At 49.5% G+C, this 21,056-nt stretch overlaps 2 protein-coding genes across 6 annotated transcripts in view; both read right to left on the reverse strand.

Moving 5' to 3' along the window:
• Window positions 1-371: 371 nt before the first annotated feature.
• Window positions 372-21,056, reverse strand: part of UBR4 (ubiquitin protein ligase E3 component n-recognin 4) — an 80,121-nt gene continuing 59,436 nt past the window's right edge. For all 5 annotated transcript variants that reach the window (XM_085079876.1, XM_085079875.1, XM_085079874.1 and 2 more), the window contains 20 exons: window positions 20,217-20,390; window positions 19,690-19,811; window positions 18,632-18,829; window positions 18,419-18,499; window positions 16,171-16,258; window positions 15,658-15,785; window positions 15,162-15,269; window positions 14,759-14,878; window positions 13,893-14,083; window positions 13,414-13,587; window positions 12,867-12,966; window positions 11,837-12,055; window positions 11,483-11,596; window positions 10,767-10,909; window positions 10,403-10,528; window positions 9,266-9,460; window positions 7,228-7,452; window positions 2,360-2,450; window positions 1,403-1,565; window positions 372-789 (listed from right to left, as the gene is read on the reverse strand). In XM_085079876.1, coding sequence (XP_084936002.1) covers window positions 725-789; window positions 1,403-1,565; window positions 2,360-2,450; window positions 7,228-7,452; window positions 9,266-9,460; window positions 10,403-10,528; window positions 10,767-10,909; window positions 11,483-11,596; window positions 11,837-12,055; window positions 12,867-12,966; window positions 13,414-13,587; window positions 13,893-14,083; window positions 14,759-14,878; window positions 15,162-15,269; window positions 15,658-15,785; window positions 16,171-16,258; window positions 18,419-18,499; window positions 18,632-18,829; window positions 19,690-19,811; window positions 20,217-20,390 — 2,825 coding nt within the window. In that variant the 3' untranslated portion in view covers window positions 372-724. The remainder of the gene's footprint in view (window positions 790-1,402; window positions 1,566-2,359; window positions 2,451-7,227; window positions 7,453-9,265; window positions 9,461-10,402; window positions 10,529-10,766; window positions 10,910-11,482; window positions 11,597-11,836; window positions 12,056-12,866; window positions 12,967-13,413; window positions 13,588-13,892; window positions 14,084-14,758; window positions 14,879-15,161; window positions 15,270-15,657; window positions 15,786-16,170; window positions 16,259-18,418; window positions 18,500-18,631; window positions 18,830-19,689; window positions 19,812-20,216; window positions 20,391-21,056) is intronic.
• On the reverse strand, window positions 2,458-7,195 carry LOC146428411 (uncharacterized). Its single transcript, XM_085079877.1, has 2 exons — window positions 6,262-7,195; window positions 2,458-6,015 (listed from the first exon to the last, which is right to left on the reverse strand). The coding sequence occupies exons 1-2, from the start codon at window positions 7,193-7,195 to the stop codon at window positions 5,960-5,962; spliced, it is 990 nt and encodes a 329-aa protein (XP_084936003.1). The 3' UTR covers window positions 2,458-5,959.

Below are 21,056 nucleotides of genomic sequence, written 5' to 3' on the forward strand. Positions count from 1 at the left end.
GAGCTCCTGGGCAGGCGCTGGCTGCAGCTGGAAGGTTCCCAGAGACACAGCAGGGATGTGAGAAGCCCTTCCCTCCGAGAGAGGCCACGGAGGCACCACGTGCTTTGTGTCCAGCCCTGGGGAGCACAGCCAGGACAGAGCTGGACACCCCACGGCCAGGACAGGGGAGGGGGAGGAAACGTTGTCCTTGCAGAACACAATCCCTGAGGCTCCTGTCCCACCCAGAACTGGCTGCTCCCTCGAGGAGCTGCTGCCTCCTGGGGCTCCTGGCTCAGCCCAAGGGCTGGACAGAGCAGCAGCTCCGGAAGAAAATGGGACAGAGAACTTGGCATTTCGGCTCCTGCCTGGTTCAAGCACCAGTCAAACCCAGCTTACCCATTTGTTCGGTTTATTTAACTTCAAAGAGGTGCACACTAAAGCATTTAAGATTTACTGGTTTGGATTCCTCTCTGTACAAGTTCTTTCAAACAGCTCGAATGCACAAGGCTTTACAGATAGAAGCGCTGAAACACAAGATAAAACAAATCTAAATTCCAAATCACTCCATGAAGAAAAATTGTAGAAAATAAAAAACAAAAAAAAACCAAAAAGAAAAAAAAAAGGAAAATAAATCCAACAAAAAACTGCAGCACTCCTCGGGGAAGGGACAGACTGCACGAGGAGGGACACAGGGGTGGAAGGCAAGCGATGGAGGCTCTGCCCAAAGCTTCTCCGTGCTGGCGGCTCAGGGGATGGAGTTGAGGAGATCCTTGAGGAAGCTGTCGGGATCGTTGATTTCTGACAAGAGTCCTTTGAACAGAAGAAAAGAGAAGAATGAGCCCCACGAGGCTGCTGGTTCTGCCCCCTCGAGGGCTCTGTGCTGGGCCATGTGTGAGCTGCTGACAGCTGCGGGGTTATTTTAAGGCTGGACACGAGGAGGGTAAAGCCCTGCTGGGTGTGTGCAGGAGGGACTGAAATGTGGACATTAAATCCATATGGAAGTTGCTCCTGTGCAGCCATGGGGATCCAGCCCTGCTGTGCTGGACTGGCCTGGGACACAGATCTGGAGAGAAGGAAGAGCTTCCCTACACCTTTTCAGCATCTCCTGACTCCTGCAGGTACCAAATCCCAGGCAGGAGCTCTGGCTGCACCCAACTGCTGCCTCCTGGTCACACTTATTCAACCACAGACCCCCAAAACCCCTTCCAGCTGTGCTACAGATGTTTAACAGAGCAGGGGGGCTGCAGGATCAGGTGGGAGGGATTTTCCTGCTGGGGCTGCTCAGGTGTGAACCCTTTGGGACTCTCCAGGTGAGGCTGGGCAGTGCTGCTGTCTCTGCTCTCCCTGTCCATCCCCACGAGCTACAGGAATGCTGCTGCCTCCCATCACGAGGCAGCCTATAAAAGGGCAGGCAAACACTCACCAGCCACATCCAAAAACTCAGAAAACGTTTCCACTGGCATGAATTCCTCCTGGAAGGTTTTCAGGGCCTTGTCTGCAGCCTCGTGGATTGGCATGTCGTTGTGGCGGATGAACTCGGCCAGAGAGAAGGACCAGCCTCCCTCTGTGTTACTGGTAGGCACCTTCTGGCAGGGGACAAGGACACCAAATCAGCCCCAAAAGTAAGTATTTAATTAAAAATAACAAAAAACAATCCTGGTGCCTTCTCCCATTGCTCCTGGATTTCCATCCCTGCCTCATGCAAACAACCAACACAGAAAAAAAATTCCCCATCTGCAACTTCATGATCTTTTTTCACAGCACGAAACAAGGTCACAGGCATTTTCTCACCCTGAGTACTGAACCCTCCCTGGAAGGTGCAGGTTTCTTTCTGCCCCTACCTCCTTCCTCACCCAACCATTTCCCTGGCACAGCTTTGAATGTCCTTCCTTCCATGAACAATGAACAGGAAAAATAAGCAAATACACAATACAGTAGTGCTGCCAACTGGGAAAGTCTCTCAATGCTTCAGCTGCAAGGGGTACAATGAGCACAGACAGCCTCCTCTGGCCTTTCTGCTTTCACAAGGTGAAGGAGACAAAGGAAGAAGGAAAAAATTCTTCCCCGGGAGGGTGGGGAGGCTCTGGCACAGGGTGTCCAGAGAAGCCGTGGATCCCCAATCCCTGGAAGTATCCAAGGCCAGGCTGGACAGGGCTTGGAGCACCCTGGGACAGTGGAAGGTGTCCCTGCCATGGCAGGGGTGGCACTGGATCAGCTTTAAGGTCTCTTCCCAGCCAAACCATCCTGAGATTCTGTGCAGTTTTGTTTCCAAGGATCTCGGAAAAAGCAGCTTCAAACTTTGCCTTCTATTTCCAACTCCTGCAACTGCTGGGGTGAGAAAGCTGCCAGAGCTGCACTGGAATTGCAGAGCTTTCCTTACCTTGAACATGTTGTAAATGAGATCTACAAGCGCCCAGAAGAGCAGACCCGAGCGGTACGTGGCGTATTCCTTCACAGCCTTGTCTGCCAGTCTGCGAGAAGGAAATCAGCCTGGGGTTAATGAATCCCTTCACGAGGGGATCATCAGAGATAAGCCACCTGATGAACAGCATGGAATGGCCCCAGAGCCTAGCAGGGACAGGCAGGGAATGGCTCTGAGGGAGCTCTGCTGGGCATGGAACACATGCTGAGCACCTGAGGATTCCCTGAGCGACAACTCCCGAGGCTGGGAAGTCACTCTGCTCCAGCTGCGCAGGTTTGCCACTAAAACCTTATTGCACAGGAAGGAAATGAGCATAAAGGGAGTGCAGGGCTAAGACTGCACAGGAAGGCAACAGCAGAGTAGGAAAAAACAATGTCTAGTCCTTGTTTGGGTGTTCACTGCTTGGAGAACAGCAGATTCCTGCAGGAATGCCTAAATCCAGGTCTCCAGTGACAGGGAACACATTTGTGCTTCTCACTCATCAAAGAATTTCTGCAGGATTCTGAGGAAAATATCCTGTCCTCAAAGAAATGGAGGAATTTCCATGTAACATCTCCTTGGTTATTCTCCTGCCAGGAAAGGACTTCTCCTGGAAATGCAGAATCTGGATTTGGAGCACAAGGAATGCCCTAAAAGGACAGCAGCAGCTCCCAAAGTCTGCAGGATTAATCACAAACAGGTTCTGGCAAGGCGGAACCTCCTGCCAGCAGCTCTAATGGGTTTGGAATTTTCTTGCCTGTGTTCCTCAGGTACATCTGCCCCATCACATGCTGCTTCCTGCTCAACACCTCAGAGCTTTGGAAAAACAAAAAGCCCTTTTTTATCCATCCAGGGCCAGCTCAGCTGCTGCAGGTCAGCAACACAATAGGGGAACACAACTGCAAACTGCCCCAGCTTGGGGGTTTTTTTGGGGGGAAAGGAACATTTTGCTGCTTTTATTAAAGGCTCCATTTGTGTGTGTGCCCTTAAAACAGACATCACAGTAGGTGGCAGCCTGCTGGGGCAGCTCAGCTTAATTATTTAAAGGAAAACCAATTAGTAAAGGTGACTAAATTTCCACGGGATGAAGAGCAACTTAGAGCGAGGCTAATTCTGGCCTCCCAAACACTGCCAGCCAGACTTTTCTTTTCATGTGAATGGGTTTGATCTAATTGGAGCCTGCTCCTTTAATTGAAAACTAAAAGGCCCTTGTGATTTAGGGCTGTAGTCACCTTCTGGAGCAGCTGTTTGATGGCAGAGCTGCTGTGCCTCATTCCTGGGAGCAATTCCAGCAGCTGGACAGGGACTGCCAGCACAGAGCCAGACATGGACACTGGGGAAGCCTCACTTCCCTCAGGAGTGTCTGAGAAAGGTCACAGTCAGGAGCAAATGGAAAAAAAATCAAAAGGATCTTTTCCTCCCAAACTCCAGATGAAAGCTACACTGAGAAACATCTATAGGACATTTTTAGCCAGAACTCTTGGTTCAGTAACAATGAACACTCGATTCGGTCCTTTGGAATCTGTAAATTACATTCACAAAAAAAGAACAAACCCGGAACTCAGATCATTCCAGTAATTTCACCTTCGGGTTTAAATAGGAAGTGTTTCCAAAACAAGGGAGGTGCTGAGCCTTTCTCCCAACCAGTAGGTGTGGCACCATCACTCCTGGCAGAGCCAGAAGCCCTTTTTGGCTTGATTCTCCCCAAACCTGGCACTGCCTGGCCCAGCTGAGGAGCTGGATGGGCACCTTCCCAGGGGACAGGGAATGTGTGGGGCTTGGAATGAAGCAATGCAGAGCTTTGCTGCAGCTCCCTGGGAATTACAGGATGGTTCAGACCACCAGTGGATCCTGAGGTGCCCTGTGGGTTCCTGCAGTGCCTCCTGTCCCTTTTTGAGATGCACAGGTAGCAGCGACTCCTTGAGTGTCCCCAACCTTCACCCCAGTGTTCTCAGAACAGAGCTGCTCCCAGACACCACCCTGGCTGTGGAATGCTAATTTTAATCCTTTGCATGCAGACATTACCCTGGTGTCACAGCCAGTGGCTTCCTCTCTGCCTCAGCCTACAAATTCAAATTCAAGATATTGGAACTTATCTGCAGAGCATTTCACCACCCATCGCCCTCTTCCTGATTTTCCACAAGAATAAATAAGCACAGACCTCGGAAATCAGAATTGCCATATTGCTATTTCTGAGAGGCTTTATCAGAGGGAGGCTTTGTGCTCTCTTAGTCTCCAGAGATTAAAAAAAGCCCTTGAATAAACCTTGACATAATTCCCGAGCACTATTTCTGAGTGTTTTCCCCTGAAATTCCAGAGATTGGATGCTTTAGCTGGAAGTTCCTGGCTCTGCCTGTTCCAAGATGCTTTTATTACACACGAGCTTGGGGAAGGAGCAGAACCATGGAGTGAGGGTTTAAAGAGCAGCAAATCCACAGCAAGAGCTGCACACCCCTGTGCCTCCAGGATCCCCTGGATCTGTCAGACCTCCCCTTCCCAGGATTCAGGGAAAGGGGAATAGGAAACAGGAGCCAGGCTGAGCTTGAAAGCAGCACAGAGATCAATAGGGGAGCCAATTCCAGGGCTCTCTCCCTTTTCCAAGAGCACTGGTTCATGCTGGGTTTGTGCAACTACAATGTAATGACTTTATCAAACACCTAATTAATGTCATCAGCACAAGAATGCCCTTTAAGGCGACTTAGAATAATAATGAATTGCTTCCTAATTATGACAGCTATTTCAAATCATCCTTTCAGAAACTGGAATTCCCTTTCCCTCTCTGGAAATATGTGCCTTTGTCAGGCAGGCACAGCCACTTATTCTTGTGCTTCAAGTGCTTGACAGCTGCTATTGACTTTTTTTTTCTTTTTTAAAAGCAATGGCATTTGATTTCTATTTCTACTTTTCTATTTGAGGGACACTGGAGCACTGATCAAAAGGGCCCAGAAAGAGCTTCTTTAAGGAGGCAAATAGGGAGTGAGGCACAGCTCAGAGAAAGCTCATGGCTGGAGCTGCTGCAGTGCTCAGGGGGGAGGAAGGAGGGAAAGCATCGTTTCCATGGATCAGCCCATTGATCCAGGAACACCTGGAATTAAAGCTCCTGCTCATCCCAGCCTGGGGTGCAGCTGCATCACCACTTGTCCTCCCAACTGGTGCTTTTTATCAATTCTGCTCATTTCCTCCAACCTATCAAACTGGATTCACCCCTGTGGGGTTTGGCTTTTGTGGATGTTCTTCCAGAAGTGCCCCTGGAGCTGCAAGAAAGATCCACTTTTCTATGAGCTCCTCGACTCAAATGATCTCGAGTTTCATTTCTAGGCTGAAAAAGGCAACACAGCCCTGCAGGGCCAGGCTGGGCAGGGCTGGGAGCACCCTGGGCTCTGGGATGTCCCTGTCCTGGCAGGCGTGGCACTGGAAGTGCTTTAGGGTCCTTCTCAGCCCAACCCAGCCCAGCCCAGGCTGGGACTGTGCAGCTCTGCAGCACTGAGGGCAAAGGTTACCCACAGGGGTTAATACCTGGTGTAAACTACACACACCCCAGGGGCTGCGAGGGGCTCTGTGACAGTGACACCAGCAGCTCTATGACAGTGACAGTGACACGAGTGGCTGTGACAGTGTGACAGGGACACAAACAGCTCTGTGACTGCGACAGTGACACCAGCAGCTCTGTGACAGTGACAGTGACACAAGCGGCTCTGTGACTGTGACACGAGTGGCTCTGTGACTGTGACATAAACGGCTCTGTGACAGTGACACAAACGGCTCTGTGACAGTGACAGTGACACAAATGGCTCTGTGACAGTGACACAAATGGCTCTGTGACAGTGACACAAACGGCTCTGTGACTGTGACAGTGACATGAGTGGCTCTGTGACAGTGACACAAACGGCTCTGTGACAGTGACACAAACGGCTCTGTGACTGCGACAGTGACACCAGCAGCTCTGTGACAGTGACACAAGCGGCTCTGTGACTGTGACACGAGTGGCTCTGTGACTGTGACACAAATGGCTCTGTGACTGTGACAGTGACACGAGTGGCTCTGTGACAGTGACACAAACGGCTCTGTGACTGCGACAGTGACACCAGCAGCTCTGTGACAGTGACACAAGCGGCTCTGTGACTGTGACACGAGTGGCTCTGTGACTGTGACACAAATGGCTCTGTGACTGTGACAGTGACACGAGTGGCTCTGTGACAGTGACACAAACGGCTCTGTGACTGCGACAGTGACACCAGCAGCTCTGTGACAGTGACACAAGCGGCTCTGTGACTGTGACACGAGTGGCTCTGTGACTGTGACACAAATGGCTCTGTGACTGTGACAGTGACACGAGTGGCTCTGTGACAGTGACACAAACGGCTCTGTGACTGCGACAGTGACACCAGCAGCTCTGTGACAGTGACACAAGCGGCTCTGTGACTGTGACACAAGCGGCTCTGTGACAGTGACACAAACGGCTCTGTGACTGTGACACAAACGGCTCTGTGACAGTGACACAAACGGCTCTGTGACTGTGACACAAACGGCTCTGTGACTGTGACAGTGACACAAGTGGCTCTGTGACAGTGACACAAACAGCTCTGTGACTGTCACTGTGGCTCTGTGACGGTGTGACAGTAACACAAACAGCTCTGTGACAGTCACTGCAGCTCTGTGCCAGTGACACAAGCTGTGACTGACACAAGTGGCTCTGTGGTGGGGACACAAGCTGTGCCAGTGACACGAGTGGCCCTGTGACAGTGACCTGAACTGTGACTGTGCCAGTGACCCCTGTGGCCCCATGACAGCACCAGGAGCAGTGCTGGCAGCCATGCCCACCCGTGCCCAGCCCAGGGAGGACTGACCTGCTGGCTCCCGCCGGTGCCACCACGCGCGCGTGGGAGGTGACGAGCAGGCGCCGCAGGATGTCCCCACGGATGGCTCGCCACCTCTCCGGGGGACAGATGTGCAGGGCCAGCACGGTGTAGTAGTGAGGCCCATCCACCTCGAAGGCGCTCTCCACCCACTTCTCCCGGGGCTGCTCCAGGAAGCTCTGCAGGTTCTTCTCCTCCCGCGACGTCGCTCGGGTTCTGCAACACAGGCAAAGCTCAGAGGCTGCTCTGGGGTGCTGTGCCCATGGCCCCTGCACAGGGAAACTGCTGGGCATCACCAGCTTTCCCCAAATTTATCCTTGGTTGAGGATCTCCCCCAGTGGGCACCACCAGCTTTCCCCAAATTCAGCCCTGAATAAGGATTTGCCCCCAGTGGGCACCACCAGCTTTCCCCAAATTTATCCCCTGGTTGAGGATTTGCTCCCAGTGAATCACACAAGCCCAGCAAACTCCCTTTCCTTGGAGCTGTGTGGCACTAGAGAGCTTTGCCAGGCATCTGCCATTGCTCCAACGGAAGGCAATGCCACTGCAGAGCTATTTTTCCCTCTTTTTGAGAAAAAAATGGAGCCAGGCCAGCCTGTCTGTGCCTTGGAGTGGTACCACCTCTCATGGGACACCACACAGTGATTGCAGCTCCACAGCCACACCTGGGTCAATTTATACAACTCCTCTACTGCAAAAGCACCCCATGGGCAGATACAGGCCAAATTCAAACCTAAAAGGTGAAAGTACTTCCTACAAGCTTATACTTTATAACTTTTTTTTATAATTTTTCTCCTCTCCCCCAGAGCTCGATTCTCTCAGGAGTTCTGATGTCCCAGAACTGATGGTGCAAACAAACCATGAGTTACAGTGACTTTGGGAAGTTGTATCACTCTTTACCACATCTGTGGCTCTTCTGCCCTAGGAAGAGGCCGCCAGCCAGGTCAGACCCTTGATTTTTAGGCGAAATAAACTCTCCCTGTCAGGCACAAAGCAGCATTCCAGCAGATAAAGCTGTCAGGGTTGTGTGACCTTTTCATCTGCTACAAGATGCAGCTGGGAGCCAAGTAGTAGCTCTTTATTTTCTCCATTTAATATTAAAAACTCTGTCTGGGAAGCACAGAAGGCCTTTTTCCATGTCTGCCCAGCGGGTTCTGGGCTCTGTGATGCCAACAGCAGCCTAACAAGATGAAACAAATAGTTCCATTTATTTGTCTCCCAAAGGACTGGGAAAACAATTGCACAGGGATCTGGAGATAGATATTAAAAACAAAAGAGAAATTGTATTACAGCCAAAACCTTGATTAGTTCCAGGCGGGAAAGTGAGAGGGATTTCACTGCATTGCATTTGGAGTGACCTTGGTGTGTATTTTAATATTTATACCCTCATCTAATTAGTATTACTTACTAATATCTAACTACTCAAAGAGAGGATATATATGGGCATCCCATTTCTGCATGATCAAAACCAGCTCATGAATTTCAAAGCATCTGGGTGTCTATGGATGTGGCCATGTAGCCTCAGTGTAGTGCTGTTTATTGGTAAAAAATAATCATGATAACCCAAAAAAAAAATTAAAAATATCAGGAAAGTGATGGACCTGAACCCTCCTCCAGGAGAATTCCAGGGTGTCAAATGTGGAAACAAAACTGTGTTATTTGGACACTGAATAAAATGCTGTCAGGGTCAAGTTTTCAACTAACAATTACTTCATCACAGTGTCTCTTCTGCCTGCTCAGGAGAAAATTAAGCTGGCAGAGTTTCTTTAATGTAATAACCCTGTTGCTCACCCCAGAGGTAATAATTACATCTAGAATGGAAAGAGAAGCTAATTCCCAATTGCTTTTACTCAATAGGTTCCCTGTTATCCGGCATGTCCAGGCTTCACTCCCAACAATGTAAATCCTTAACAACTACTTAAGACGTGCAATCCCATCCCTCCCAAAACTTGGTGTGATTCCCCATCCTTCCTGCCCCGTGCACACAGCAAAGCCCAGCTTCCAGAGGCTGCGGGAGGGCAGTACTGACGTGTTGAGGACGTAGAGCACGGTGTGGATGATGTAGGGGATGAGGTGGATGTTGCTCTCCCGGCCGCCGCCGCCCGTGTCGATGCTGAACGACTGCTCCATGGCGAAGCGCAGGAAGAGCAGCTTGATGTCGTGCACGTTCAGCTGGTAGGTGGGCTCCCTCTGGCCTGTGCACTCCTGGAGGTATGTGTTGTGTCTGCAAAACAGCAGGAAACCGTCACAGGGTTCCTCCTTCCACAAATGTGTGAAAGGACTGCACAGACAGCTTTAAAGAATGAACAGGCTACCAACAGGCAGCCCCTGCTACCTTGGATTCACCTCCCCAAAGGGAGGCTCCCAGCTCACTCTGGCAAATCCATTTCCATCTGCAACCACTCATCAATACTGTTTTCCCATGTCCAGGAGCTGGGATTCAGCTCCCTGCCTGAAATGCTTCCAGGATGTTACCACTCCTGCTTGCACAGCATCCCAGAATGGTCTGGGTTGGAGGGACATTAGATTATCCAGTGCCACCCCCTGCCATGGGCAGGGACACCTTCCACTATCCCAGGTTGCTCAGAGCTCCACCCAACCTGACCTTGGACATTTCCAGGGATGAGACACCCATAACTTCTCTGGGCATCTTGTGCCAGTGCACACCCCATTACAAGGAAGAATTTCTTCCCAATATCTGATCCACACCTACACCCTGTCAGGTTCAAAATTTCTAAGGTGACATTACAAACCCAGCACAAGGTGAACCAGAATCCTGACAACAGCATCTCCACCTGCTCCAGGTAGGTGCTCAAGTACCTCACTACCACCCAAAAGAACTTTAGAAATCTCCACTAGGGAATCCACTGCTGTCAGAAGGTTTCTTTTGCACAGCAGGGGCTCACTGGGCCACAAATGAATTAACACTGCATCTTCAGGAGTGACTGGGGGCTAAGGAGGCACTGAAATTATTTACATGAAGCCAAGGAGCAAACAGATACCTGCACCTTTTTAGGAGATTCACTCTTGATGGTAGGATCTGAAATGGCTCTGTTTTACAAAGACTCAGCTGCACCACCCCTGATCCCAAGATTTCAGGGGAGTGTGTGGCAAGGCTCTGACTCACCCAGATGCAAGCAGCTGGGGAAGAACCCTCTGAACTCACCGTGCCAAGCACGTGGCAAAAGCAGACTCTGGCACATGTGGCCCCCACACTGGCAGGAGCCCATTGCACTTGGTGTTGGCATTCTGCAGGGCTGCACTCTCCCACTCCTCGCGGCCCCGAGCGAGTCTGCAGAGAAAGAGAGTACCAGACAAGTCAGGATGATCCCAAAAATGACAATTCCACAGCTTCTCTCAGTGCTGGACTTGGCAGAGCCCAGTATCAAAGCAGACCCCAACAGATCACTTCCCTGTGTCTGGGAAGTGACCAACAACCAAGCCACCCCAACCCAAGTTGCAGGGTGAGTGCCATGATCCCAAACCACCCTGGAAAGGCCCTCAGCCCCTGTGCTGAGGGCAGCAGGTACCTGACAGCTGCCAGGTGACAGTCATAGTGCACGATGTTGAAGTGGGACACGGTGCTGTAGCCCTGCTGCTTGCGGGGTTTGTTCTCAAACTCCTCCAGTGCCACACGCTTGGTGAAGGTGTAGATCCCCAGCACCTTGGTGGGCTGCAAGGACACCACAGTGCCTTAGAAACCACTCAGCTCTGCATCAGCTCACACTTCCTGTCCCTTCCACACCACACTGATTTTAACCTCTTCCAGGCCCAAGCTCAAACTTAAACTGATCCTGTATTTTTTCAGCTTTCACTGAAAGAACACTTCCACTTCCCAACCACCTCTGGAATTACTGAGCTCAAGAATCAACCCTGAGACCTCCTGATCTTCCAGTGCCAACCCTTGTGCAGCCAGATACTGGCAAGTCTCCTTAGGAGGTGAGAGGGCTCCAAAAATGCATATCCCTTCACCTGGAACTTGAATCTCCCACCCACCATTACCTGGAACATTTAACTCCCACTATCTGGAACTTGAATCTCCCATCCATTGTTACCTGGAACTTTTAGCTCCCATTACCTGAATCTCCCATCCACCACTATCTAGAACATTTAACTCCCACTACCTGGAACTTCTACCTCCCATTAACTGGAATTTGAATCTCCTATCTCCCTTCACCTGGAACATTTAGCTCCCATTACCTCAACCTCCCATCCACAATCACCTGGAATTTCTGGCTCCCATTACCTGGAACTTGTATCCCTCCCGGCAGATGCAGCAGGTCAGTCCTGGTTCCTCTATCAGTTCCTCCATCTGTTTAAGCAGCGCAGTCTTGGTCACCACCTGACCCTTCTCATTTGTCTGGAAGAGAGAAATAGTCAAGCACGTTAAAGAGTGACAAACCAAACCATGCCCACCGCTGGCACTGGAATGCCCATCCCATTTCCCAGCAGCAGTATTCCTCTCCCGGCAGCACCAAGCAGGCTGGGGGCTGAACTCTGCAATATCCATCAATAAATCATTTTACACTCTTCCTGCTGTGGCAGTTTGAGCCACAACATAAAGAAAAGCCCCTGGGGGAGCAGAGCATGCAGCCATTACCGTCATGCCCAGGGTGCCCAGGGCCTTCTGCCTCATGGCCATGGCCATCCTCTTCTTCTCAGCGCGCGTTTCCTTCCGCGCCGCGTCGATCTTCTTGTTCACCTCGGGGTGTTCCCTCAGTGCCTCCAGGAGGTTCTCGGCCAATGTCCCAATCCCTTCGTCACTCGACACCTGCTCCAATTTGTGCAGGTTGGTGATGGAGTCTGTTCCTATTAGCACCTGGCAGGGATGGAACACAGTGCCCTGTTCAGGAAAAGGGAGCTTGGGACAGTGACTGTCCCCTTGAATCCCATGGGGACAGCTGGGCAGCAGCACTGAGCTGCAACAAGTGTCTCCCGTCCCTTTTTAATGCTCCTGGGCCCTAAAACTGGTTATAGGACTGGGGAAATTTGCCTCTCCACTGGCCATTACCAAAAGCTCAGATGGGGATGTTGGATAAAACATTTATTTTGTGATAAGACATTGTATTGATGTCTTTAAACACCAACGAGCTTATCAATAATTACCTTCTGTTAACATTGCTGTGCCAATCTCACACCACACAGCAGGAGGAGATATTGAAGTCAGAATCTCTGACTTTTCCGGGTGATGCCTAAAGCTGCTCAACAGATGCTCAAGGCATCAAGACAAAGACAGAAAGTCACGTTCCCAATCTTGTTGTGTGACACACAGAACTCAGAGGATGCTCTGCAAAGGCACAACTTGCTCAGGGAATACCTGAACAGCTTCCACACCTATGCCTACTTTGAGATTCCCAACAGGCTTCCACATTTTTGTAACAGGTTAAGTTCAGGAGAACTAGATTTTCTCTCTGCTTTATCCCCCTAAAATAATTCCCTTCAATTAGAACGGACATCTTTTGGCAGAGAAAAGCTGTGGGCAAAACTGTTCCAACTGTGGTGAGGATGACAAAACCCAACAAAAATCAGTGTAGAACCAACTATGACAGGAATGAACCCTCGGTTCTAGCCCCAAAAGCACAGTGACACTGCAGGCATGTCCCCCTTGCCTCCTGACCCTCTCTCCTGACCTGTGTTGCAGGGTGCTGTGTCGCAAGGCCTCGGAGCAGGCGCAGGATAAAAGGAAGTGCAGGGCGAGATAAGAACTTCTTCCATATGTCTGCATCCAAACTGCATGGGAAACAAGAGGCAGCAGCTGAAGGGCATCTCCCAGCCAGCAGCAGAGCTCCCTCCCCAGCTCATTAATGAAGGGACAGTCACACTCCCACTCCCATGCTGTGCAACAGCTTTGGTGCCAACTCTCAGCCTGGGGATTTATGGTCCTGAGTTGGCCACAGCAAAAACTCTGTTGCTGTGCAACAGGAAGGAACAGGCAGGAAACACAAGGATTGTGATTCCAAGGAATCAGCTTTGATGGGTATCAACTGGGGAGATTTCAAGCTTTTTAGCTCATCCCTATAGGTGCACTGCCTCACCAGAGCTGTGCAGCACAGCTCTGAATGCTCCTGAATGCACACTTGCTCATGGATCTCTTGGGAGATCGTGGGGGTGGAATGAGAGGAGGATGTCCAAGACAGTCACACACATTAACCACACACATTAAATAGTGACTCTTACTTCTTTGCACTGGGAATGTGCTTTTTCATGTAATCCAGGGCATTCTGTGTAATTCCCTTCTGCAGGATGAGATCTTTTAGCTGATGGCCATTGCTGTTGTTCTTTATTCCTGCTGCTATTTTACAGAAGCAATCTAGGAAAACTTTATCATCTCCACTGTGCTCCTCATCATACCTGAGCAAAGAGAAGAAATGGTAACTCTGTCTGTCATTCTCATTTATATGATCACTGATGAACAATGTACCTGCCCCAGCTCAGAGACTCAGAAAAGTGACTCAGACCCCTGTCACCTCAAAACACTCTCTAAAGAGCTCCTTCTCGAGCTAGAAATCACATATTTCTCTCAAAAAAGGCTTAAAATTGAAACAGAAAATGAAGCTGAAGCTTTGCATTACACTGGAGCAAGCATCAACGAGGAAATAAAGGCAGAGACATGTGAGTACAACTGATGTGAGGTGATTTTAGCTGTGCCAACATACTTATCAAAGTTGCAGTAGGGCTTGAATCGATCCACCAGGATTTGCATCTTCTCCATCTCGCCGAAGGACAGGTAGGGGATGATGCGCAGCAGCCCCTGCAGCACGCTCAGGTTGGAGCGCACAAAGGTGCTGTTGATCTGGTCCAGCAGCATCACCAGCTGGTCCTTGTCTCCTGTCAGGAGGAGGTTGCCCTGGAAAGCAAGAAGAGCAGGATTTACATTCAGGAATAAATCTACAGGAAAATCCTCACAGTGGTAGCTGGTGGACTACTCCAGTTGTGAAGGGTTAGAGGTCTAGTCCTGGATAAAAACAAAACCCAGCCCCACTCCCAAAGCACTTGTGGAATGGCTGTACCAACTCCTCCAGCTGACACCTGACTTATTCCAACTACTGTTAAAGCATTTTCCAGTCAAAAATCGAGTAATTCCAACCCAAAGCACACCAGATTCCCATCCACCCACAGCTTCAAAAGATGAGTGAGAAACTCTTCTTGTTCTCAGTCTGGTTGAGATACAGTTTTATTCTCAATTAGCTGGAAAATCAATCATGTTTTCAACACGTACAAAAACACTCCAAAAACAAGGCCAAGCTGTGTCTTTTCTTGTCTCTCCCTGGCCTGTGGCCCAAAGCAGGAAGGAAAGGATCCAAGCAGTGCCTAACAACCCTCCCCCAACCGTGCAAGACTCATCCTAACGAAGCCTCGCAGTGCTGTTGGTTCAGGGCACTCCTCGAGGCCTGCTAAGACCTGCCAGCAGTGTACCAAGGGTCAGACTCCCCCTCCAGCTCCTGGAGCTCAGCACCCCTGGGAGCAGGGATCTGCAAGCCTTGAATCCCAGGCAACATCCCCACATGTCCTAGGCACTCACCTTGTCCTCACTCAGAGGTTCGGCGTTGGATTCATCCAGAATGATCTCCATGATGCTGAGCACCTGCTCTGCCACAGCTGCTCCTCCGCTGTCCTTGCTCTCCTGCTCTGCCACCAGAGCCTGCCAGAGATGGGAACATTAACTGGGTTAATTGGGAGCAGGCACTGGAACACCAGCAGTCACTGGTTTAAGGTGGGAACAGTCACCGAACACCAGGTGGTTTAACTGCCCCACACACTTCCCCCTATATTCCACAAGGAATATCCAAAGGATCATTTGCAGTGCTAGCCCAGCAACATTTCCCATCTCTCGTAGCTGTCACAAGGCAGCAGGGCACTCAGAAGTAGCTTAAATTCATTGCAATCCATGGGAAAAACACTCTGGATGTCCAGGTTGTCCTTACCAAGTTCAGAGTTCCCAGCATGACATTCAAAGTGTTCATTTCTGGCTTGACGAGCTGCTGACGATTTATTTTCACCTTCACACAGTAACTGAAGAGTTTTAACAGCACCTACAAAATACAGAGAGGAACTGAATTCTTTATGCTACCTTCACAATGAAGGGGGGATTTTGCTGAAACTAAAAGCACCCAATAATATACCTTATTTCCAGACTTCTGGGGTACAGAACACACCAGGATTTTACAGATATATCAATCTTAGCACTGCTTTGGTTTTCAGATAAGGCCAAGGCAGAAAACAACCACTCCAGCAAGACAGGATTCAGTCTTACCAACTCCTCAGCTTCTACACACTTCAAGTTTTGTAAGAAATTGTTAACCAAGAGGACTGGGAGGCAGAAAGAACTGCTCCAGCTCAAGGGAGATTGTCCACACCCCATGGCTGTCTGTGGCAGTTTCCACCCCTAACTCCTGAGCCCGGAGCCAAAGGGACACTCACAGTTAAGAGGTGCCGGCCCTGCTTGAAGTCCTTGATGCCAGTCAGTCTGTTGAGCATGCACTCCAGGCCTCCACACGGGGCCATCACCCCTGCCATCTTATACACCTCTTCCTCATCCTCCTCCTCATCTGCAGGACAGACACAGCTGGTGAGGACAGGAGCAGCCACAGTGGGACACACCCATGCAGTGAAAGCAGAAATGGAGAGCAGAGCGACACACATTTACCAGCCATTCAAGTCACTTCACTTGTATGGAATTTGAAAAGAATTAAGAGCAGGAATATGAAGAAAGGCTGGGCAGAATGGTCCCCATGCCATGTAAGTGCTCACATCTGAAGCACAGCTTTAAAGCGCTGTTAAAATCCTCCTTCACTCGAGGTGAAGCAGGTAAATGCAGCAAAAGCAACGTCAATCAACTTTAAGCTCACTGCTGTGAGGATAATAATGTCATTGCTCTGCAGCAAACCTCAGATTTCAAATCTAATCCCAGCTTTCAGCAGACAAATGCATTACCAGTGGTGGAGTCCAGGGACTCGATGAATTCCTCCGTTGCATCTCCCAGTAACCCCCGCATGCGGTAAATGATCCTCATGGGCTCCCCCTGCAAGAACAGAGCTGGTTATTAATTGTGTCTCTGGGCATTTGTGTACAAGCCTGGTTCTGGTTTCAGACTGTTCAGACACTCCAGCCCCAGCTCTCCCTCGTGCTGTTTCACCCAAGGATGGCAACACAGGGAAATCTTTCACTCCCTCATTCTCGCCTTCCTGAGATGAATTAAAAACAACAGTAGAGCCACCTGCAAAAACATCAATAATTCATCCCTTGGTCTGTCCAGCTTTTCTTGGCATTGTCAATTAATTGACAGACTGGTAATGAACAGTCTCCTCCTCCTTACAGCTCCTCCAGGTTTCCTTTAGCACCAGTGCAAGATTCAGCCAAGGAAAATGGGTTCATCTGCAGAGGAACACCTGCTTTCCATGGCAACCTTTCCTCCAAGGGTATGGCACAGCATACCTGGGAAATGCAGGAAATGAAGCAGGACAGGCTAATTGCATGAATGCTTTCAAACAGATAAAATCTGCAGTGATGGCAAATGGAAGAGGAGTGAAAGGCAATTTAATGAGCTTTCAGTGAGACAGTACATCACTAAAATGAAACAGCTGGAAAGCTGTGCTTTTACCCTGAGAAAGGGACAGTTTTCCAGATGCATTTCCAGCTGGAAATACTGACAGCACATCACGAAAACTTTCCATTTTTAATCCATAGGTCTGAATAAAAAGCAGAAAAGAAAAATCCCAGATTTGGGAGCAGGAGACCTTGCAAGAGAAAACCTGTCAGGGATCGTGCTAAGCCTAATGTGGAATAAGCAGTGCTTAATGTCACAGCAAATACATAAGCACAGGGAAAGCCCCGGGGGGAAGATCTGCTCAAAGGCCACGCTGGCGACCAGCAATTAACACCACAGGGGCCCTGGTAAAACGGCAGATGAACAAAAAAAGCCAGTGAGAGACAAGGGAAACAAAAAGGGGCCTGAGGTTGCGTTTCTTGTGTGCCTGTCGCTCGCAGGGAACGAGCTGCAGCTCCGGGAGGTGCTCACAAAGGAAGACAGATGAAAGCTGTTCATCCACAGGAATGCTGAGCAAACTCTGCCTTTCACCAGCAGAGCTGCACGCCGGCTCCAGCCTGGCATCCCACGGGAACAGCTCCTGGCTGCTCCCAGGAGCAGCACAGGGATCATTTCCTTCAGATCACTGGATCAGAATTCAAATCAGCACTCACAGACAGAACAGCAACTCCCTTCCCTTTCCAACTTGGTACCGTGCTAAAAAATTATCACTGTCACAAGCTTTGGGCTTGATTTCGCACTACTGAAGGCTTTGTTACTGAAATAAAGCTTAATGAGTCTCATTTGATCATCATTCACTGCTAACAGGCACTTTGAATTCTTCCCCACAAATGGTTTCAGGAAACTGAGGTTTCAAAGGCAATTTGAGGCCAGGAGGAAATGAGGAATGACCAAGAAATGTTGGGCAAATCAGTCTTTTTTTACGATCTCAAATCAGTCTATTTTTATGATCTCAAGTGCCTCTAAAAATATGTTTGTAGTGGGCAAGATTGAGTCCGATGGTCTCAGTGGGAGTTTATTTTAGTGGCTACAATGAAAGGAAAGGAAGAGCTTGGTCTGGATCACATTCCCCTCTGGAATAAGCTTAGTATGACATGGTGGACTGGCCCTTAAGGCTGTTGGGTCCTTTTCTTCACATGAAAAACACAACACACACGAGTGGGAGCAAACTGGGAGGATGGATGTGTCAGGTGTTTGAGATCCTGATGAAAAACACAAGAGCAGAAGTGCAGACATGCACAGAACATCCAGTGGTTCTCCATAAGTAACTCAGGTTGATCCCGAAGCATAGAGTGATGGAGCAATCTGGTGTCCCTGTGAGTGCAGATGGAGTGTGACATGTGCTCTGAAAGCAGTGACAGAGCTCAGCTCTGTCCCCAAGGGAACCCAGGGCAGTTTGTTCCTCAGGAAGAGTCCCACGTGACACAGGACACAGCTCACCTGGGGCAGTGCTCTGCACGTTGCAGGGCTGTGCACAATCTGTCCCAACAGAGCACCAAAAGGTGCTGAGCAGTTACACCCAATAAAACATGCCAGGAAATAAATCCTGACTCGTGTGATTTTGATTTTTTTTTTTTTTGTGGAGATGAAGGACAGGTGCTCTGTGCTGTTAACATGAACAAAGGCAACACACACCTCGTTTGTGGGACACCACACCTTCTTGTAGACCTCAGCCACAGGCAGATCCAGACTGATGATCTTGTTGTTCACCAAAAGCTGAAAGGGAGAGAAGAACAAGTCAAGAACAAGCTCAGGTTGTTGCATCACCACCCCAGCAATCACCAGCTGCCCAAAACCAGCATCCCACAGGTCTGTGCAAGAAATCCCAACACCTCAGAAAATTCTCACCTCCATGCCGCTGTCATCCTCCAGCAGAGCCACCAGGTCACAGTCCTGGCAAATCTTGTTCTTGATGTCCCTCATGAGAGGCCCAATGCCAGGCTCATTACTGCTGTAGGGATTCCCTGGCATCCTGCCCTGCAGGAAGTCTTCCTGCTGGGGATCTTTCTCCAGAGTGACAAAGAACTCAGTGACTTCATTCTCCTCCTAAAGAACAGCAGCAGAGACAGAGTGAATAAGTTTCTCCCTAACCACACTCCCATTCCTGCATTTTTATGGCAGGATGTCCCTAAACCTTTCCCCATGGGTGCATCAGCTCTGCATGCCACACTCAGAGGATCTCCAGGATCATTTAGTAACCAAACTCCTCAGGGAACTTGAACAGTGACCCCCCAAATGGGATACACTGGGATACACTGGGATACAGGTCTATACTGGCTAATTGTTGTTCTAGACACTTTTTTCCTGGAAAAAGACACCAGCTCTAGAGTTGCTGCAGGGGGTCAGTGGTGATTCTCCCCCTCTATCATGAGATCCCACCTGGAGCACTGCACACAGTTCTGGTGACCCTCAAAAAAAAAAGGACATGAAACTGTTGGAGCAAGTCCAGAGGAGTTGCTCAGGGGACTGGAGCCCCTATGGAGCCAGGCTGGGAGGGAGGGGAATGTTCAGCCTGGAGAATGTTGTGTGGAGACCTCAGAGTACTTTCCAGGGTCTGAAGGGACTACAGGGAAGCTGGAGAGGGAATGTTCATCAGGAACTGGAGTGACAGGACAAGGGGGAATGGGTTTAAACTGAAAGAGGGGAAATTTAGGTCAGATATTGAGAAGAAATTCTTCCCTGTGAGGGTGGGGAGGCCCTGGCTTAAGGGAAGAAGGGAAGCTGTGGCTGCCCCTGGATCCCTGGAAGTGTCCAAGATCAGGCTGGACAGGGCTTGGAGCAGCCTGGAACAGTGGAAGGTGTCCCTGCCCATGGCAGAGGCTGGCACTGGACAAGCTAAGTCCCTTCCCACCCAAAGCATTCCATAGCTCCATTGCAGCAGTGCAGCAGCCCTGTCCAGCACTCACAGGGTAGATGATGCTGCAGAGCCTCTCGAAGATGAACACTGGAGTCCTGTAATCGTCCAGGCTGTAGCGCTTGGCAGTCTCTATGCACACAGCCATGAACGCCTTGGTCTCAGACTCTGTGCCTGCCAGGGAAAGGAAGCATCAAAATGGAGTCAATTTTATAGATTCCACTTTAACTCAGCACACGCAGTAAATCCTTCTGCAGTCAGCCATACACTGCTGCCCTCTCCTTTTGCGAATCCACTCTGTGAAAGATGAAAGGGTATTTATTGGTAGGGTTACTAGGAAACTCTCTGCATGGCTGGGCTGCACTAAAGCAGTCCCATAAAAAGGAGGAGACTGAGATTACTGGAAAATAAGAAGTGACTAGGAATGCCATTCAACTTTCCTGTGACAAAAGGAAATACTGGAAGCCATAAAACTGCTTGACTATAGCAGTCATTTAGGAAAGCTGTGTGGCTGTAACAATCTGGTTTTCCATCTTGGTTGATCCAAAGGCTGGATTTATGGAACACAGGTGGTTTTACCTGTTGTCATGTCCTCCAGCATCTCCAGCAGCATGTCCTGGGTCTCATCAATCAGCTTTGTCCTCTGCACCACCAGCTTCCTCAGGCACAGGTACCCGTTGAGCACCGTGCCCACCAGCCGGCTCTTGAAGTGCCTTTTGATGGACTCCACCTCCACAAAGGAAGAGAGAAGACCTGGAAAGCCACAAAAATTCAGGAGGTGGGAGAGAATTTGATTTCTGAATTTCATAGCAGCAAACAGGGCACAATATAATCAAAACGGCTTGTTCCAGCTCTCATCAGTCTGTGGTTTAAAGCTCACTTCTCTGAACTGAGTGGCTGGAGGCAAAAACCTGGGCCTGTCTTGTAAATTGTAACATATGGAAGAATAGCTTGGGAATGAGGAAAGGGCCTAAGGAGTTTCCTAACTGCTTGATACAAAATTCTGCACTCTTAGGCATTTTTTCTGTCGCAAGCTATTCCAAAAGCGGATGATTGCTGCTCTTGTAATACTTCTAATACCTCTGATGATGTGACAGGATTTATCAGTGACATCACCAAACTGGTCACTCCTACAATAAAACAAAGAATCAGCAAGAAAGAACCACGGATTCTTTCCATGACACATTGATCAACATGCTGCTTCTTGCAAGAAGCCAGGCTTTATGAATTCACCCACTAATGTCTGAAGAATGTGAAAGAGGATACAAAAAACAATGACCTAGTTCATGAGGTATTTCGATTTCCAATAAATTTTTGTAAAAAGGTATACACCCTAGAAGATGAAAAAAAGCTCCCATAGAATAGGGAGGTGGGAACAAGAGGTAGGAATAAAGCAGCAGTGTTTACAGTGGTGCCAGG

This window comes from Lichenostomus cassidix, chromosome 21 (assembly GCF_008360975.1).
Source record: "Lichenostomus cassidix isolate B80296 chromosome 21, HeHo_3.0, whole genome shotgun sequence".
In the NCBI taxonomy this organism is placed as follows: Eukaryota; Metazoa; Chordata; class Aves; order Passeriformes; family Meliphagidae; genus Lichenostomus; species Lichenostomus cassidix.

What these genes read in the sequence shown, in the direction of transcription:
- LOC146428411 (XM_085079877.1), bottom strand. Translation starts at nt 7,195, where the DNA reads ATGGCTGCCAGCACTGCTCCTGGTGCTGTCATGGGGCCACAGGGGTCA. An exon ending in ACTGTCACAGAGCCGTTTGT is followed by an intron (nt 6,016 to 6,261) that starts GTCACTGTCACA and finishes GCAGTCACAGAG; the next exon opens with CTGTTTGTGTCCCTGTCACA.